Source organism: Lepisosteus platostomus, chromosome 12, assembly GCF_059453375.1.
Source record: "Lepisosteus platostomus isolate fLepPlt1 chromosome 12, fLepPlt1.hap1, whole genome shotgun sequence".
Classification (NCBI taxonomy): domain Eukaryota; kingdom Metazoa; phylum Chordata; class Actinopteri; order Semionotiformes; family Lepisosteidae; genus Lepisosteus; species Lepisosteus platostomus.
The window spans coordinates 3546458-3564232 of record NC_142622.1 but is presented as its reverse complement, the minus strand read 5'-3'; the positions used below and the strand labels follow the sequence as shown (position 1 = coordinate 3564232).

Below are 17775 nucleotides of genomic sequence, written 5' to 3'. Positions count from 1 at the left end.
GTGGACTTTTGCCTTTGGAATTTAAGCAAACATAAGCAAACGTAAGTCCTCACTTTGCCATCTTATCTAAAAGATGCTGCCTCCTGTTGCAGTTTCCCCTGCTGGAGCATTCAGACGCTGGCTTAATAATCTGTCCAGGGGGAAGGGTGCTGTCTCCTGGTCTTCCACCGCCTTGACTAGCACCAGCCTGATTCTCCGTGTACAGTATTCCTCATCCCTGTATGCATGCATGCATGCATCTGTCTCAGTTTTGCTTAGGTCTGAACAGATCAGTCCTCAAGATTCAGTATGGCTGAATGTTGATATAAGTTAAAATAATTTATACATTAAGCTTACATCTCTGGTGCAGATTGTTTACTTCTGTACGACTGCCATCTATTATATAAACTGTGATTAGTAACGTGGAAGCGGTTGCAAGATTGATAACTACTTCACATTTTGGAGTATCCAACCATAAAAAGTTGCATTTTTTTACACCTGGCAACTCATCAATTCTAATGAAAGCTCCACTGAGACGAGCACGCAACACATTGCGAGCTTTATTTGTGAATTCTACCATTCTGTAACCGCCTGGGAAGCTGCTTGCTTTGCTTGAATTATGAAGCTGTGTGTCTCAGCAAATGTAAATGGTTGGAAAGGGTTGATTGTAGCACAGCATTCATCCATGGCGTCGGGCCCTTGTTTGTAAAATGTAATAGAAAACTTGGAAACCAGATGAGACCGACGTGTTCTTACCTTGCTATTCTCTTTTTTTTAAGAGCGCAACTACATCATTTGAGAAAAAGCATGAAGATGAGTAACAAAATAAATAAGTAAATAATAGAAAAGATAGGTGGGAGAGGGTAAGAATATACATACAAGACGTGCAATTTTCCATTATGTATTAAACATTAATATAGATGCTCAAACCTGAAGAAACAGCCACAATGATGTGTTTATTCTCCTTTTTGGTGTAGAGTTAATTAACCTTTACTTTGTGCCATTGCAGCCAAAACGCGCTGACACATTACTCTTGAACAGTAATTAGTAATAAGGCTGCATTTTGACTTGTTTGAAAACTCAGACAGTCTCACCAGACTGGTGAGTCAAGGTGTGGAAATGTTTACTAAGGTCTTCCCCCAGTGGCCCAGCTATCTTCCTAGGTATGTGTTTCCAGAACATGGAGGTGTGATGGATCGCGGTGGATAAGGTTTGAATTTGGGGCATCTATCATCCGTGTGTTAGGAAGTTACAAAGAGTTAAAAAGGGGTAAAATTTGTTAGAATATAAGAAGGTTTGAAAAGAAGCCATTGTGCCCATCTGGCTTGTTTGATTGCTCATAGCTTAATGGTTTACGAATTCCATCTGCCTGTTTCCTAAAGGATCCCACAGAGTAACTTTAAACCACATGACTTGGGATTTGTTTTCAGGTTTCTGCAATCCTGTGTAAAGTCGGGTTTCTTGTTTTCGGTCTTGAATGGCCCTAAACCCGTGTCTCTAGGTCCTTGACTTGCTGCTGATCTCCTAGTAAGAGTTTCCGAGTCTGGCTCAGTCAGTGCCTTTTCAGGAGCAAATCCCCACGTAATCTTCTATGTTCCAGGCTAAAAAGATTCATCCCTCACAGTCTGCCCGAGTAGGACAGCCTCTGGAGCAGCAATGTCTTTCTTGTAGCATGTGACCAAAACTGAGTGCAGTAATCCAAATGAGATCTGACTAATGCATCATATCTTAAATCAAGGGAAGTGGCATTTTATTAATTGGCCTTTTTTATTGATTCTCCACACTGTCTTGTTGGGGGAAAAAAAGTGATGGGTCCACATAAGCTTTACCTGTGCGTCTTCCGGCATGTAATACTTGAGCTTTTGTGTGCATCGGTTTTTCTTGGATCTTCCTGTGTTACATTTTTTTTTTAAATGTTTGCTCATTGTATCGGAGTCTAGATTGCGAAAGTCCTGAAAATACTTATGTGATGTGTTCCTGTGCTGATCTTTTGCTCTTGTGAAACAAAACCCTTGACGTTGGGTTAGTCTCCCAAAATTGTATCCATCTCCCTTAGCGCATATGAGGTTTCCGGACTTGTCTTTGCAGCCCGGAGTTCTCTCTGTGTTTGCTTCATTCTTGTCTGCTTTATATCTTTTTGTATGTGGAATATACATTATGATTTCACCCAAATATTCAAATTGCTAACGATTATATGGTGGGACTTTTTTTTTTTACAGTCAATATTGCTAGATGCTTTGCCGATGAAAGTTTGTGAAAATTGTTTTTAAACCTTTCAGGTTGCTACGGTGTTGATGGAGAGAGCGATTCCATCATGAGCTCGGCATCTGAAAACTCTACTGAGCCTTGGTTTTGCGATGCCTGCAAAAACGGCGTTTCCCCTAGCTGTGAGCTGTGTCCCAATCAAGATGGGATTTTCAAAGAGACTGATGCTGGAAGGTATGTATCCATCCGTGTGGATTTCATGTGTTTCTCCAGTGACTTTCTAGAATAAGGAAACTTCCGAAGGCTCTCCTGTAACTCAGTGGTCTGTTGATATTTGCTCAGGTGTGTTTGCATCCCAAAGGTTTTTTTAAAGCTATAAACACACTAAGGTAACTTAAGAAATTAAATGTCTTATTTTAGGAACGTTGAAGGGGAACTGAAGCGCTGCTTTGATATTCTGGGATTGGAAAGAATCGCCATTGACGAGTGTATATCAAACCACAATAAGAGTAAAACGTGCACAGTAAAGTCATGTGTAAAACCTCCAATTTCCATCACAAAATAGATGACATTTCCAGATCTGCACAGCGCCATAGTGCTGTCATTGTCTGGAGTTCAGAACGAGGCAACAAAACCTCCGGTGACGCGAAGCGGCCCTGTGACATTGTTAACAAGCAGGATTGTGAATACATCTCTTTTAATCCAGTAGAAATACTGCTCTCGACTTTGAGATGGTTTTTACCGACAAATATTACTTGTTAACTGATCACGGAACATTTCTGCGGTTGCAACGTCTGCTGCACAGCCTGTACTTATTAACTCATACATAACATTACACTAGTTATTACAGTGACTGCTGAGCAGGAAGGGACCGTTTAAGTCACTATTCTCGTGACGCAGTGGCGGGTCCAGCAGTTTTGTTCATCATGGGAACCAAACAGTACTTTCACAAAGTTCATGACTTTGTGCTTAATTTTTTTGTGCACCGAGATTTAATCACCGGTTTTAAGACTGAATAATTCCACTTGAATAAAAAAATCTCTCCATCCATTTTCGAACTGCTTTTTCCAGTTCAGGGCTGCAGGGAAGCTGGAACATATCCCAGCAAGCAGCAGGCACGAGGCAGGGCGTACTCTGGCTGGGAGACCAGTCCATTGCCGGGCACACACAGACATGTACACTGTCACTCCCAGAGCCAAGTTTCCCAAACAAACCACGTTGTTTTTGAACTGTGAGAGGAAACCAGAGCAGCCAGGGGAGACCCACTTGAATACCAGCTCCACACAGAGAGAACCCACAGCTCCAGCACTGCGAAGCCGCAATACTAAACACTGTGACACTGGGCTTTCTCATGACTAAAAAGTAATAAAAGAATAAAAAATGAAAAATAATACTGCTTAAAAAAATATAAAAGACAGACATCGCATCGTGATCAGGATGTAAGGTGTAGTCTCTGGTAGATTCTGTGCTGTTCAGCATTCATTATTTTAAGGTTTCTTGAATCTACTGCTCTATAATACATTCTGTATTTTGTGTTCTAGATCTTAAATTAACTTCTTGTTGTTGTCAGTAGTCTGAACAGTTGATCGGTTATTCTGAAGCAACATTCCCACCTAGATTTTGTTTCCATGAAACAAAAACATGAGTCACTTTCTGCATTGTGCCGCAATGCTGTGTTTTGAAAAGACGGGTTTAGAGACAAATTTGGATGCAGACCTGAATCCTTCCTCCCCGGGCTGGTGCACATTAATTTCGGCTTACCGAAAATGCATCACCAAACATTAAGATCTCTTGCAAGAAAACTGCCGAAAGATTGCAGAAGGATGTTAAGTACACAAATCATTCGTTTGTGTTCTGTGATATCAGGACAAAATGCTTTGCATTAATAATAATGATAGTGGTGATTATAATATTAAATATCGTAACAAAGATTGATGACTTATGTAGCCCTTTACATTCTCAAACTTGCAAAGCTTTACACTCATTCACGAGGGAATGCACTCCATGCACATAGTGCGGTAGCCATTCTGCACCAGCAGCCCCATTATGCAGCAGGTCAAGAGAAAAAATGAGAAATTGTTTCAAAAGTTGAATTAAGGAGGAACTGTAGGGAGGCTGGATTTTGCCAGACCTGACTGGACTTAACTCCAGTGTGAATTGCTCTGCGCTTTTAGTCAGATCATCAGTCTAACATTACATTGAAGGATAGCACCTCCTACAATATGCCTGGTATCTGTGGGACATTGGTTTGGGAAACCACTACCGCTTACAGCAGTTAACCTTCTTTTCCATGGAGGCTATTACTGACAAGGCCCAGCCTGGCCTAGCCTTTGAGATGAAATTCAGATAGTAAGTGGCATTGCTGAAGGTGTATGTTAAATGTATGTTGCACATTGAGAGTTTTAAAGACGATTTCTGAATGATGGTTCTTTGATTGCACTGTGCAGGGTTTGTTTTCATCATTGTAGCAACAGAGAGGTTCCCTTACAGATGAAACCTTATGAAGTTCTAGTGCTTTCTGAATGAGGGTGTTGCACTTTCTTCTTAAATCCAGAAAAATCCATTCTAAAATGTTCTGAGATGGACAACATGAAGCATGGCGACAATTGCTAGTGTTATCACAGATAGAATTCTGAAGCCTTCTCTAGCATTTAATACTTCACTAGAGCATGAAAAACAGTGTAAATTAAATTGAGAAGCAAGAGCTTGTTGAAGATGTGTTATCTTTATATTGGACTTAGGATGCTTTCCTTTTCTAAAGTCTGCATTTAAAATCAGACTGCTTTAAATAGCAGCTGGGTTAGTGAGTCGTTTTATCTACGATTTTTCAGAAAAGGAAAATAACTTTTTATTTCAATATTTTCTTTTAGATCCAGGAATCATGGTGACATAGTGTTAGATTTCCTTTGGAATTATAACTTGTATTATGGCAGGAAACAGCTAGTGTTTTTTTTTTTAAGTTAGAGTAATGCATATGTAAAAGGATAACCTTTGTAACTGTAATGATGAAATTATGTGGTATATGATAAAAACATAATATTTCCATAACAATTGTGACTCACTTCTTATAAACTTTTTTTTAAATTACTAGAAAAATAAAAAATCTAGAAATAGTACAGCACATCTAGAAATTCTAGTCAACTGTTATGTAAATTACCATTATTTGTTATGAAATTAGTATTATTTTTTAACAATTATAGTTTATATAGTAGCATTTGGTAAAAACAACTTATGCATTTTGAGGTACATGAGAATTAGGATGTTTGCTTTCAAGTTTGGGGACTGTCACTCTTTCTTTTGGATATTGATCAGTCGTGTTTAATACTTGCCTGTTTCATGCTAAAGCAGTATCATAGTTTCCATAAAGCAGTGCTGGCATGTAGTTGTGTGTAGTGAAACTCGTTCAGACACGGTGACGTCATCGCCCTCATTGCGTGTAGCAGGGACCTCAGCCGCCTGGGCTGAGGGAGGTCTCCTTTAGCTCACTCGGCTGGTTCCCTGTTGCGTTACGCCGGAGACCCGGGTTCGCATCCCAGGAGTTCCGGGATGAACCGGGGGGTGGAGCAGTGAGAGGCACAAGCCCGCACGGAACCGCGACGGTCACGGTTGTGTAAATGAATTTGTGGCGATAGTTGTACAGGAGGAGAAATCAATGCATATGTGTCCCTGTGAAGATGTTTCAGAGCATGAGCAAAATGGCCTAAGAGAAAAGTCGCTTGTAAGACATATTCAAAACAGATCCTTCAGGTGAACATGCCAGATTCAGTTGTGTGGTGTAATAGTGAATTTCATACTTGCTTCAGCTGTAAAAATAAGCAACAAAACAGTTCTTCCAGTAAAAAGCCCTGGTGCTGAGAGCATCCCATGGCATGTATTCAAGACAGTAACTAATGACGCTGAGCGAAAGAAGGAAACAAAGAGATAAAAATGTGATACAGTGCGTGTCATGCTTTCATTCTTAAGTGCTGTAGTAGAGCAAAAAAATTTTCACTTGAACATCCTTTTGAAGAATTGTGGAATTTCCCAGTTTTGTTAACATGCGGGTAAATTTATGCACAGATAGGCATTGCCCGGCAGTGAAAGATTTCTTACTTTGGTACAGAGAATTAACAAGCCTAATGAGCGTTAATATAAAACCATTGTGTGTAGACACAGGTGTATACAGCATTATCAGATAAAATTCTGACCTTTATGTATTTTCCATTAATTCTTTCGATTTCTCTATAAAAAATGTATTTTTGATGTAAGAGGAGTGCAGTATTTAGAATAATGCAAAAGGCTTCAATCAAATGAATGTTGAAGTTCTTTAGTTGGTTGTAAATGTTAATATTGGATATTCTTCTGTTCTGTAGATATCAGTTGAATATTGCTGTTCTTTACCCACTTCTTTATTACAAGATTTTATTTTTTTCTTTTCTCGATGTAGGTGGGTCCATGTTGTGTGTGCCCTTTATGTCCCGGGTGTAGCGTTTGGAGACATTGATAAACTGCGTCCAGTGACCCTTACTGAAATGAACTACTCGAAGTATGGCGCAAAGGTAAACTTCACTTGTGAACATCTTTCTTGAGAGAAGGGAAGCCCAGCCAGTGAAATTGTGGACCTAGATGGTTTTCATGCAGTTCCAAATGCTCTTCCTTAGACACATTTCGTGAATCTAAAATGTGAATTGATGGTAAAAAAAAAAAAACTATTGTAGTCGGTCATTATTTGAAAAGTATAAAAAAGGCTGTTGTAGAGACTTGAGAAATTTTTAGAAGACTCCTACTCACATTGTAATATGGCTAATGGTTTCTTCAAGTTTTGTACTGTACTGGCAGAAGCCCTATGTGAGTTCACCCAAAATTTACAAACCAAAAAAGAGTAAATGTTTCATCTGTCTCAAACGTTGCCACATCTAATATTACTCCCTGCACTGTAACTGCATGTTTTTTTTAGTAAATCAGCAACTTGTTTTGTCTTTTGGTGGAGTATCAATCCACTGGCTTCCATTATAAAGATAAACGCCTCATTTTGGTAAAACAAATCTGTTAGTGTTGTCTTGTACATTTTTGGGTGGTTGTGTCCGTTTTGCCTTGGCAGGAATGCAGCTTTTGTGAAGACCCCCGCTTTGCCCGAACGGGGGTCTGTATTAGCTGCGACGCGGGAATGTGCAGATCCTACTTCCACGTGACGTGCGCGCAGAGGGAAGGCCTTCTCTCAGAGGCTGCTGCCGAGGAGGTACGTAACTGTTGGCGTTCGTCTGGTTTAAAGGCTCTCTAAGGTTATGCGAGTGCGTATTTCATGGTTTTATTGCACCGGTACCAACAACAAGAGCAGACTTTACAGTGCTGTTCACTATTGGTAATAACCTCTCATCTGGGACTAGACATACTTCAGTCTAATGTTCAGGTTATATTATCTGCTGAATGTGTTCTGTGATGAATTGCTTGATATGAACTGCGCTGTTACCTGTGTAAGGGTTCACTCTTAAGGCCATTATACAGCGTCAGGAGACCATTGTATGTTAGGCATATTGAACATATGTTTTGGGACTGTTGAATGCCTAAAACTGTACAAACAAGGAATCCTGTTAGATCAATTTACTAGGATTAATTGTGGTTAAAAAATGTCCTCAAAATAAATGCTGTTCTTTCACATCCATTCAGCATCTTAAAGTTGAAGAAGTTGCTCTTCAGAAATTCATTGGTCATTGCAGTGAGTTTTTTCATGTACATTATTTGATTTTCTTTCTGTTAATTAAAACTGTCAATATCAATAGCATGTGTGTATTCTGGAATATTATTTTTACCCTTTTTTGATGTGTGTGGTTTTTAGGCCTAATATTTTCTTGTTAAAAGTTGTGATGGTACTTTATAATTTCTGCAAATGCTTAATACATATACAAAACCTTTTGTTAGGATTTGAAGTTTTGTACCAAATTAAGAAGACCAAATAGATACAGCCTATAGGTTGCAAGCTTTAAAAGGAAACGTTAAAAAAGAACCACTTGGGATGTTAATTAACAAATCAAATTAAACCAATATATAGGATTAAGAGATATAAACTTGTAAAATTTAAGAAGTAGCAACCTGTCACACTCCATGCTCCCTATGTTTCTAGTCTTGTTTCTTGTTAGGCATGAAATGCTATGACAAAGTGTACACAACATTTACAGACATTTCTGTGACACTCCAGTAAGATACTTAAGTAAGACACCTTGTTTAGTACAGTTCTCTGGACTACAAATACGAATTTTGAAAGTACATGTACATATGGCAGTAAACTCCTCTACTGCTATACTAAACAAATTATTTGTACATTTTAGGTAAGGCCATGGGTCTCTGATATCTCCTTCAGATTCCTAATAGGAAGTCATGAAAAGCTTTTTCCTTTGCACTTGTGTTGGGAGACGTATGTTCTTTTGAGGACCCTGGGCTGTAGGAGGTCCTATCCTTTGGATGAGAAGTTTAAAAAAAGGCCTGCAGTAATTCAAGTGGGTAGCTGCGTCAGCATGCGTAGGCTGCAAAGGAACAAGTAAAGGTTTATTCCAGGCTGAAAAGAGAAGAAAAGAAACAATGTTCTCGATGAAGGCTCCATAGCCAAAATGATGCATTTCTTTTCTTCTCACTTCAGCATGGAATAAACCTTTACTTGTTCCTAAAAAAGGGTCTCTTTTAAATGACCTGACTGCTTCGTCATTAATGATTCCATCGCCCAGTTTGTAAGAGTAGGGGTGTTAATCCCGGCATCCTGGCTAAATCCACTCCAGAATTGTGCAGTCTGTCCTTTCTAAAGGCTACCTCCTCCTTAACTTAATTGGTAAAACAATTTCTCATTTCTCCATCTAATCTAATGGGTAGGGGCTGCCACGTGTTTCCTTTGAATCCAGGTGTGTGATATTTAAAACCAAATTAAGTTTTTGACCAGTGTAAGGGTTTTTGTTTTTTAATCTCTTAAGTATGACCAGTTTACTCGTTGTCTTTCAAAATACTTTGTTTGTTTTATATGTAGACAAGTGTCACATAAAACACCGAACAAGTCTCAACTTTGACTTTAAATGCATGCAATGTCTTGCTGGGAGGTGTGGTACTTATCCATTTCAATTGATAACTTAAATTGAATCTGCTGTTTTTTTTCCAGTTTTAAGTGGTTTTAGTCCCTAAACTACTTGGGGAGAGAAATACTCCTTTGTTGTCTTGAAGTGCCTTGTTACACGAGTACAAAACTGAGAAAATGATGAAGTACAAGGCTTGCGTTTTCTGAATAATTTTCACGCACCTTAATGCATCATGGTCGTTCCATTCGTTTTTAGCAGTTGAAAAGCAATTACAGTATTTTGAATGCTCAGATGCCTGATAGCTTGGTTAAGAAAGAGGTTCAACAAAAGGCATTTAGTTGAAAAGGCAGGTGTTTTATAATGGTATTTTGTGTGTATCTAAAGCACAAATGTTGAGCAAGTGTCAAGTCTAGGAATAGCTGAAGTGATGGAACATAGGGTTTGAGTCAAAAGTATTAGATTACATATGATTGCATATTATTGATTCAGATGTCTTAAATCAATTTGGAGTTTTGCTTTGATTGCCATGAAAAAAGTCATCAAAAACTGTAGCCAAATATTTTGTTTTGATATTTTTTATGTTTTTAGCAAAATTGTTGTATGCTTTCACTTTCTATAGATTCATGATTGGTTAAAAATACCTATGAGTTTAAAAACATACATATTGTATGCAGTCTACACACTCTAGTCTTTTGTGTATGCCAAATAGGCCAGATAAAAGCAGTATTCATGGCGATAAATACTTGACGTATTGCCAACCTATTGCAGGCAATTTAATCCACTGAACTGTGAAAGCAACTAGTATCAACAGGTGAGCTAGCTGATATCATCTATAGAGCCATCTTAAGCCTAAATGACTCAGTTGAAGCTGTGAATTGGAAAATGGGTATTGCCGTATGCTTTTCTTGTGGGTACAATATCCAGTATTTTCTAGCTTCACAGATGGAAACTTTTGGAGTATTAAAAGAATGAAATAATTATTTTTAGTGGTTACAAAATTTAGATGTTAACCAATAAACTGTTTCATTTTTTCGGTATAAATTGATTATATTTTGTCTATATAAATTCTGAATTTGTGTTCTAGGCTTTAATGTATCGTGGTAATGTTACTCAATTGGTGAAGCATAGAATCTGGGCAAATAATTGCTAATAAATTTCTTCCAGGTGGTTACTATGTTACTGTTCTTTTACATAATAATTAAACATTGATATGTTTATCACATTTAACTGTTTGCAAATTATGACACTGTTTTATACACTTTTGTGTTTAAAAACATTTGATATGTTGAAAAATATATTTCTCAGGAACAGTAAGATTATGGTACAAACCAGTCAGATTTAGTGCTCTTGCTTGTAGTTAACGTTCAAAATATAATTGTTTTTTAAAAGTATTTTTTGAAAATATTGTGGGTGTATTGTGAAATAACAGGTCCTTTTGTGGTGTCCTGCGAAATAGTTTACACTGTTTCAGAGTTACAGAAATACAATATTACAGAAATATGAGGTTAAAGTGGAACCATAATCATGATGTATCCTTTTGGCAACAAGGTTCTTGTGTATAGTGAACTTTCCCCTCCCCCCCTCTTTTCTTTCTCACCCAAACAGGACATAGCAGACCCGTTTTTTGCTTACTGCAAGCAGCATGCAGACAGGTTTGACAGAAAGTGGAAAAGGAAGAACTACTTGGCTTTGCAGTCGTACTGCAAAATGTCTTTGCAAGAGAGAGAGAAACAACTTGCACCCGAAGCGCAGGTACTGATACCAGATTAGTTCCATGCTGTTAATCATGGAATTGAATAAAGGGGTGTTCACACCAGATGCAGGCACGGTGGCTGCCAGCGCAGTTCAATGTCAGTGCTGTTGTTCTAACAAGCTGATGCACTAGTGTAGCTGATTTCCAGTAGTGTCCACACTGAAATTTCCCTAGTAGGCTGCGAGCAATAGCCATTCCCAATGAGCCCTTCTCTTCCTGGTGTAGAACTGCCCTGGCAGGCTGGTGCTGACCTGTGGCCTTTGCACCTCGGCTTTGATGCTACAGGGGCAGTGCACACTTTACTCTGGACATAGCCTCCACTTGACATGGGTCAACCACCATCATGTGCTATTGCTCACGGGATGAAAAACATCTCTCTGTGACAAAGTAATTTTGTGCTAAAATGGGAAAGGAGTTGTTAATCGAGCGGCATTTGAGATAAGGAAAGATTTATTGTCCCCTGAGGGAAATTTTATGGACCGCTGCTGAATTTATTTAAATTTATTTTCTTGCTTTCATTCTTGCGATCAACAGATTTAAATCTTCACAAGCCCATGTTCTGCCCGATAGGTCTGTTATTATTTACACAAATTCAGAAAAATAACATAATTATTTTGGCTATTTCATCTCCTTTTCACATCCAGAACAGTGAAGCGTTATTATTTTAGATTCAGGTTCTAGATGGCTTGTATGCTTGCTAAGGGACATTTTCTTTTGAGAACTATATCCATCATGGCTTCGTAACGGTGACAAACATCCTGAAGAGAAAGAGAGAGTCCTAAATGACTCCTGTGTTTGCAAGCATCCACATTTTTTTTTGTATGTCAAACGTCTAGAAATCTTGTTGTATTTTACCTTGGGCGGTGTGAATGTTTAAAATGATCAAGAGGTACCAATGATCGCAGATGAAGAGCTCGGTGACCCAAATCTAAATCAGTGCTTCACCCTTCTTGAATCGCTGGTGCCGTTTTTCTTTCTTACCTCAACCCTGGAAGCGCAGAGAGCTGACGTGCGCCCCCTCCTCTCCCGGCGCGTGTCTTCCAGGCCCGGATTTCCGCCAGGCTCCAGCAGTACCGCGCCAAAGCCGAGCTGGCCCGCAGCACTCGGCCACAGGCCTGGGTCCCCCGCGAGAAGCTGCCCCGGCCGCTCACCAGCAGCGCCTCGGCGATCCGCAAGCTCATGCGCAAGGCGGAGCTGATGGGGATCAGCACGGACATTTTCCCCGTGGACACCTCCGACACCAGCTCCAGCGTGGACGGCAGGAGGAAGCACAAGCAGCCGGCCCTCACGGCTGACTTTGTGAATTACTACCTTGGTACGGACAGTCCGAGTTTGTTGAAATACATGTTCTTGCACGGCAGATGCAAACGTTCTTTTGTTGGCAACGCTGTGGGTCACCAGGCAGACATAAAGTATTATTTTATATAGCCTGCAGCCATATTTCCCTGCACTTCACAGCTGGCAGCCCACTGAAGCACAGCAGGTGTGAGCCTGGCCAGTACCTGGGTGGGAGACCTCCAGGGAAGGCTAAGGTTACTGCTGGAAGAGGTGTTAGTAGGGCCAGCAGGGGGTGCTAATCGTGTGGTCTTTGTGGGTCCTAATTCCCCAGTAGAGTGATGGGGGACGCTACACTGTAAAAAGGTGCCTTTCTTCAGATGAGACATAAAACCAGGTCCTGACTCTCATTAAAAATCCCAGGGTGTTTCTCAAGAAGTGTAATGGTGTTATCCCAGCATCCTGGCCAAATTTCCCATTGGTCTTTACCAGTCATGGCCTCCTAATAATCCCCATCTATGAGCTGGCTTCTTCACTCTGTTCTCTTTCCCTGGTGTCTTATTTTCTTCCAAATCCACTTAGAGAGGAATATGCGGATGATACAAATCCAGGACAACATTGCGGAGCAGAAGAACCTGAAAGACAAACTGGAAAATGAACAGGAGAAGCTGCACATAGAATATAACAAGGTACAGTTTTATTCAGTTATCAAGCCCATGTGTAGAACCAGTGAAAGCCTGCAGCTGCCTAGGCAACTGGTGACTTCATGTTGCTGTTCTGCAAAGTGATTCAAAGTGCAGTCAGGATCACAAGAACTTTATCACCTAACTAATGTTTAAATTCTCAGAAGTAATTTAACAATCATGTGTTATCAAGAATGAAAGAAGTCATGTGCCGCACTGCATCTTTAGGACAGAAAATGCGATCTGATTAAACTATTGAAATGTCTGATTTATTTAAATTGGAAGAAAAATGTCACTTATGATTAAATCTTAAACGTGGCAATGTAAGTTTTTTTTTAACTTTCCTCTTCATTTTCTTATGGCCAGGTCAAGAGTGCTTCTTGTAGATATAAATAGCAGTGTGGACTACCTTTGTGTATCGAGCGTGAATGTGGTTGTCCTTGCTTTATCTTATCTTATTTTGTTCCTGTTTTATCTCAGTTGTGTGAGTCTTTGGAAGACCTGCAGAATGTCAATGGCAATCTGAGAAATGAAGGGCAGGCGATGTGGTCTGTACTGAGTGGCATACTTGGGCAGGTTGGTGACCTTTCTCCACCTTTTGTTTTCATTTTCTGCGGCCGTTTTTTTTATTCTTCTTGTGCCTTTTGCATTTATGCCAAGAAAAAAAATCAATTTGATCAGATCCACCAATACCCTTGGGTAATGATTTCTGATTGAAATAAATCCAGATTGTTGTGAACCACCTACGGGGGACTTGTGGCTTAATTTTGTTGTTGTAATAGCTATCTTGTTTGTAAAATCCTTTCATTTGCTGTAGCTGATTGACCTGTCATTCGCTATGAAGCTAGACCTGAATCGAATGTTACAGCTATCTACTGCCTTGTTTTTGCCATGGTAACGAGAATACTATACCATACAGCCGTGAAATCTGCGTCATTAACGAGTAAGAGATGGGCAAGCCCCTGTGTTCTGTAATAAGACTTTTTATTTTAGATTATCTTTATTTATAGCCTCCATATGTTTGGCTATAAAAAGTCCTTTCAGAAGTAACGGAAGACTTGTGCATGGGCTGAATTCTGAAAGGATCTCCGGCTTTATCTTGTGCTAATCAAGCCTTCGCCATTTTTATTGTTCAGTCCCATGCCTCTTACTCAGGATATCTTTATTACCCAATTATCACCACTGATTCAAAATCATGGTTTTCAAATCTACAGGTTTTTCTTTACTGTGCCTAGGTTCTTCACTATTTGAATGCCACTGATTACATAGGATTAGTTTGAGAACCGTAACAGAACCTTAACCAGTTACTTGTTACTCAGTTTTGTCAGATAAAATAAAATAATATTATTCAAAAAATAGATTGTCATATTTTATTAATATAATTACAAATCTATTTTTATAAGATTATTTTCCAAAACCTGCAATGATTTCATGTGGGAGGAAGCTGCAGAATATTTGCATTGCAGAAACACCCGTGTTTTGGACATTAGAGGCGCAGAGATCATTTAGTGCTTTTTGGATTCCTATGATGGCGTATTGACAGAAAAACACAGTTTTTAATTTCATTTTCATTCATTTGGAAGAAGGCCACAAAAGTCAAGGTGAAGTGAGAAAAGGGGCTTTAGAAAAGTTGCGTCCTGAAGAAGTTAGTACTTATGGGCACTGCAGCGAGCTGTCTTTTGTTTCTTCCGCTGGTGTGTAGGCGGGTGGTGGTGGGGATGTGGACTGTAAAGGCACCTGTGATGGTGTAAAAGTTGTGGTATGGAAACGTACCTGATGTAAGTTTATTGTGTGCATATTTCTATGGGCATAGATTCAGAGTAAAATCAAGTACTGGTATGTGTACAGTCTGAGTCAGAGTGCGGCCCCTGCTTTCTACTCATACCAAGACAGGAGGCAAGGGTCTCTTTGCAGAACAGACGCAGATCTGGAAGAATTTAAAATAAATGACAGTAAGTTTAAATTCTTAAGGGAGGAGAATAATGGTCTAGGGTTCTTCCATGTCATGAATACGTTGCCCTTGTCCATATGAAACTGAATGTGGGACTATTCTTAAAACGCTTCTATTTCTGCCTTTTTGTCTTACTGCATGATTTAAGGCATTGGTCAAGTGCCTTAAAAATGCAGGCATGAAATGGTGCTTTCTAAATTTGATTCGACAAGTAATGAAAGTATGTTCTTGTACCCCAGTTTGTGGATTGTTCAAATCTGTAATTGGCAGTACAGCAGAAAGGTCCAATTCTTATCCTTCTCGGGGCATCTGTAATATCAGCATTGATTAGTTTGCGGCCCCCGGAAAGCTGTAATAGTTCACGGTCTCGTGGCGGACGGATTAGACGGGGGACGGGGGACGGGGGACGGGGGACGGGGGACGGGGGACGGGAGACGGGAGACGGGAGACGGGAGACGGGAGACGGGAGACGGGAGACGGGAGACGGGAGACGGGAGACGGGAGACGGGAGACGGGCCGTGCTCTTGGGGTTCTGCTCTTCCAGTGTGCTGTACCTCATGGGACTTTGGGCTACTGTACCGGGGGCTCTGCCTGACTCCCCAGGCGAACCCTAAAAGCAACCTGAATAACCCCAACTCAACCCTAAATAACCTCAATATTTTAAACATCCTGTTCCCAATTTTTAATATATGTTACCTGTCCTTTCCTTGTTGTGTTCTTTATTAAAGTGATTTTATCTCTGTCCGGTACACCCTCGGGAGAAGAGGGGAAGGGGTGTCTGTTATTGCCGAACGTCTGTTCAATCAAGAATGATGTTCTTTCAGCCCCAAACACACTTTTACATGAGAAATATCTGTACTATATGTGTGTGCTTCCTGGATCTTTTGACTTTTTTAACAGTTCTAATCAACACATGAAAATCGTTCCTTTCCTTTCTTATCATAAGTATGTAAGCTCTTTATTTTATGTTTATTAATATACTATATTGTATATAAATATATAATATTCGTGAAAGCTTATGAAATACAACATCCATCCTAAGCAGTTGACCTACCCCTATAAGGCACCATTGATATTCCTGAATTTTAAACCTGTGCAGTGTTTATTTTTTCTCGGTTTTGTTATTTGTGCAATTCCTTGTTAGAGTGCTGTATTTCTGATTTTACAGACAAATTCCCCCTTTAGCAGATTTTGTGCTCTAAATCCAAAGTCCGATAAAGCGACGTCCAAAAAACTGAGGGTTTACTGTATTATAGTAATCTTTTTTCAATTCTGAACACCTGGGGATGTCTTGACAGGAGAGGCACTATATTGCATAAAGTTATAATTATTACTACTACAGCTGCTTTTATTATTATAGGTGTGCATTGGATGTTTTCTCGGTCATCCTGGAGGTGAAGTGGCATACATACCTATAGCACGACAATGAAGTAGCAGACTACTGTCTTTTTTTGTGTGGCACTTTGGAAAGCCGTTCAGTTGGCCTGGGTGCACACTGCAGCAGCACTAACCTTATCCATTATGAGCTGCTTGTTCCTCGTTCAGTTTTTGTGCTGCTGAACTGCTTTATTTCAGGAGTCTATGACCAGGAAGCTGTTCACAGTTGAGTCGTTATTTAACACACTTACTTACTGTGTCCTGTGGCGGATTAAATGGGACTGTGGTCAGCTGGGAATATATTCCCTGGGACATGTGGGGAGCAAGGGATCATCAGCCTGCTGCCTCTGGCTTTTTCTTGACCATCATGATTTAGAACAGGCGGGTTCTTGTGAAGGGAAAATCTGCATGCTGCCTGAAGGTGCAAATTAAATTGGGAAAGCAAGCAGGGTTAACACAGTGCTTGACTTATGAAAAGCATTAGAGGCGGGCTGACTGTTCATATCCCTGCTCCTGCTGTCTGTATTGCACGTGCCCTAGTGACGTAGGGCTGGATACTCAGCTATACGCAGAGAGAATGAAGTGCTCGGTCAGCTGGTGCTCTCGCGTTTGCCCTGGAAATAGCATCTCTTTTTGTTGGGAGGTGTTTGGTATTTGCTGGCGGATAACCGAAAACTGTCGGTGAACACAAAGTGTGCACAGCATCCAAGACCGTCGGTCGGGATCTTCCCTCCGTTGCCTCTGTTTACGACAGTCGCATCAAAGGGAAAGCTGAGAAGGAGCCTACAGACCCCTTCCATGCCGCCAGTTCCTTTTTAAACTTCTCCCTTTGGGGAGTAGGTTTCAAAGCATCAATTGTAGTACTGCTGGGTTCCAAGACAGCGCCTATCTAGATCGCATTAGGCATCTCAGTTTGTAAATATTGGGTCTTGCACTGATTGAATAGTATGTACTGTGTATGTGCACAGAAAGTGTAATATGTTTTGGCTGGGCTGCATTGGAGCCAATTCCGATTAATTTTATTTACATGATGATAATGCAAAGTATTACTCTTAGCACTACGTATTATTACTATGAAGTCGTTATTATAATGTGTTTGTCAAAGTGTCAATCAGAGGACAGTCCTAGTATGATCCAGTTCTTCCAGTAAGGTCGCTTGGTACCAGTGTAAACTGGTGTACTGGGAGAAGATGGTAGGTTTCAAAGAGCGGACAGATAGGATGAGATGGTAATCATAAGTACCTCCATCAGTCAATGTTACATATTGTTTTTGTGCCATTTGCTTTTGTGTTTTTTTATTTAGGGGCAGCAAGGTCACAATCAAACGCAGTATTAATTTAATCTGATGTGTGCTTCAGAACTCCTGCATTTACTGCTTCCTGTGAGTCTCTGTTTTTTAGATGCTTATCTATATCAGCGAAACTGGTAGATGACTTCTTTAATAAAGTTTGTGGTGTTGGATCCGCTGGGATTCTAGGGGATTTGTGGTGATTATGAAAATCAAGATGGAATCTG

At 40.1% G+C, this 17775-nt stretch overlaps 1 protein-coding gene across 2 annotated transcripts in view; it reads left to right on the top strand.

Moving 5' to 3' along the window:
* phf14 (PHD finger protein 14) overlaps nucleotides 1-17775 on the top strand; it is a 114459-nt gene that overhangs the window by 25458 nt on the left and 71226 nt on the right. For both annotated transcript variants that reach the window (XM_088600466.1, XM_088600465.1), the window contains exons 5-11: nucleotides 2259-2418; nucleotides 6611-6722; nucleotides 7265-7402; nucleotides 10827-10973; nucleotides 12019-12289; nucleotides 12832-12938; nucleotides 13413-13508. In XM_088600466.1, the coding sequence (XP_088456592.1) occupies nucleotides 2259-2418; nucleotides 6611-6722; nucleotides 7265-7402; nucleotides 10827-10973; nucleotides 12019-12289; nucleotides 12832-12938; nucleotides 13413-13508 (1031 nt within the window). The remainder of the gene's footprint in view (nucleotides 1-2258; nucleotides 2419-6610; nucleotides 6723-7264; nucleotides 7403-10826; nucleotides 10974-12018; nucleotides 12290-12831; nucleotides 12939-13412; nucleotides 13509-17775) is intronic.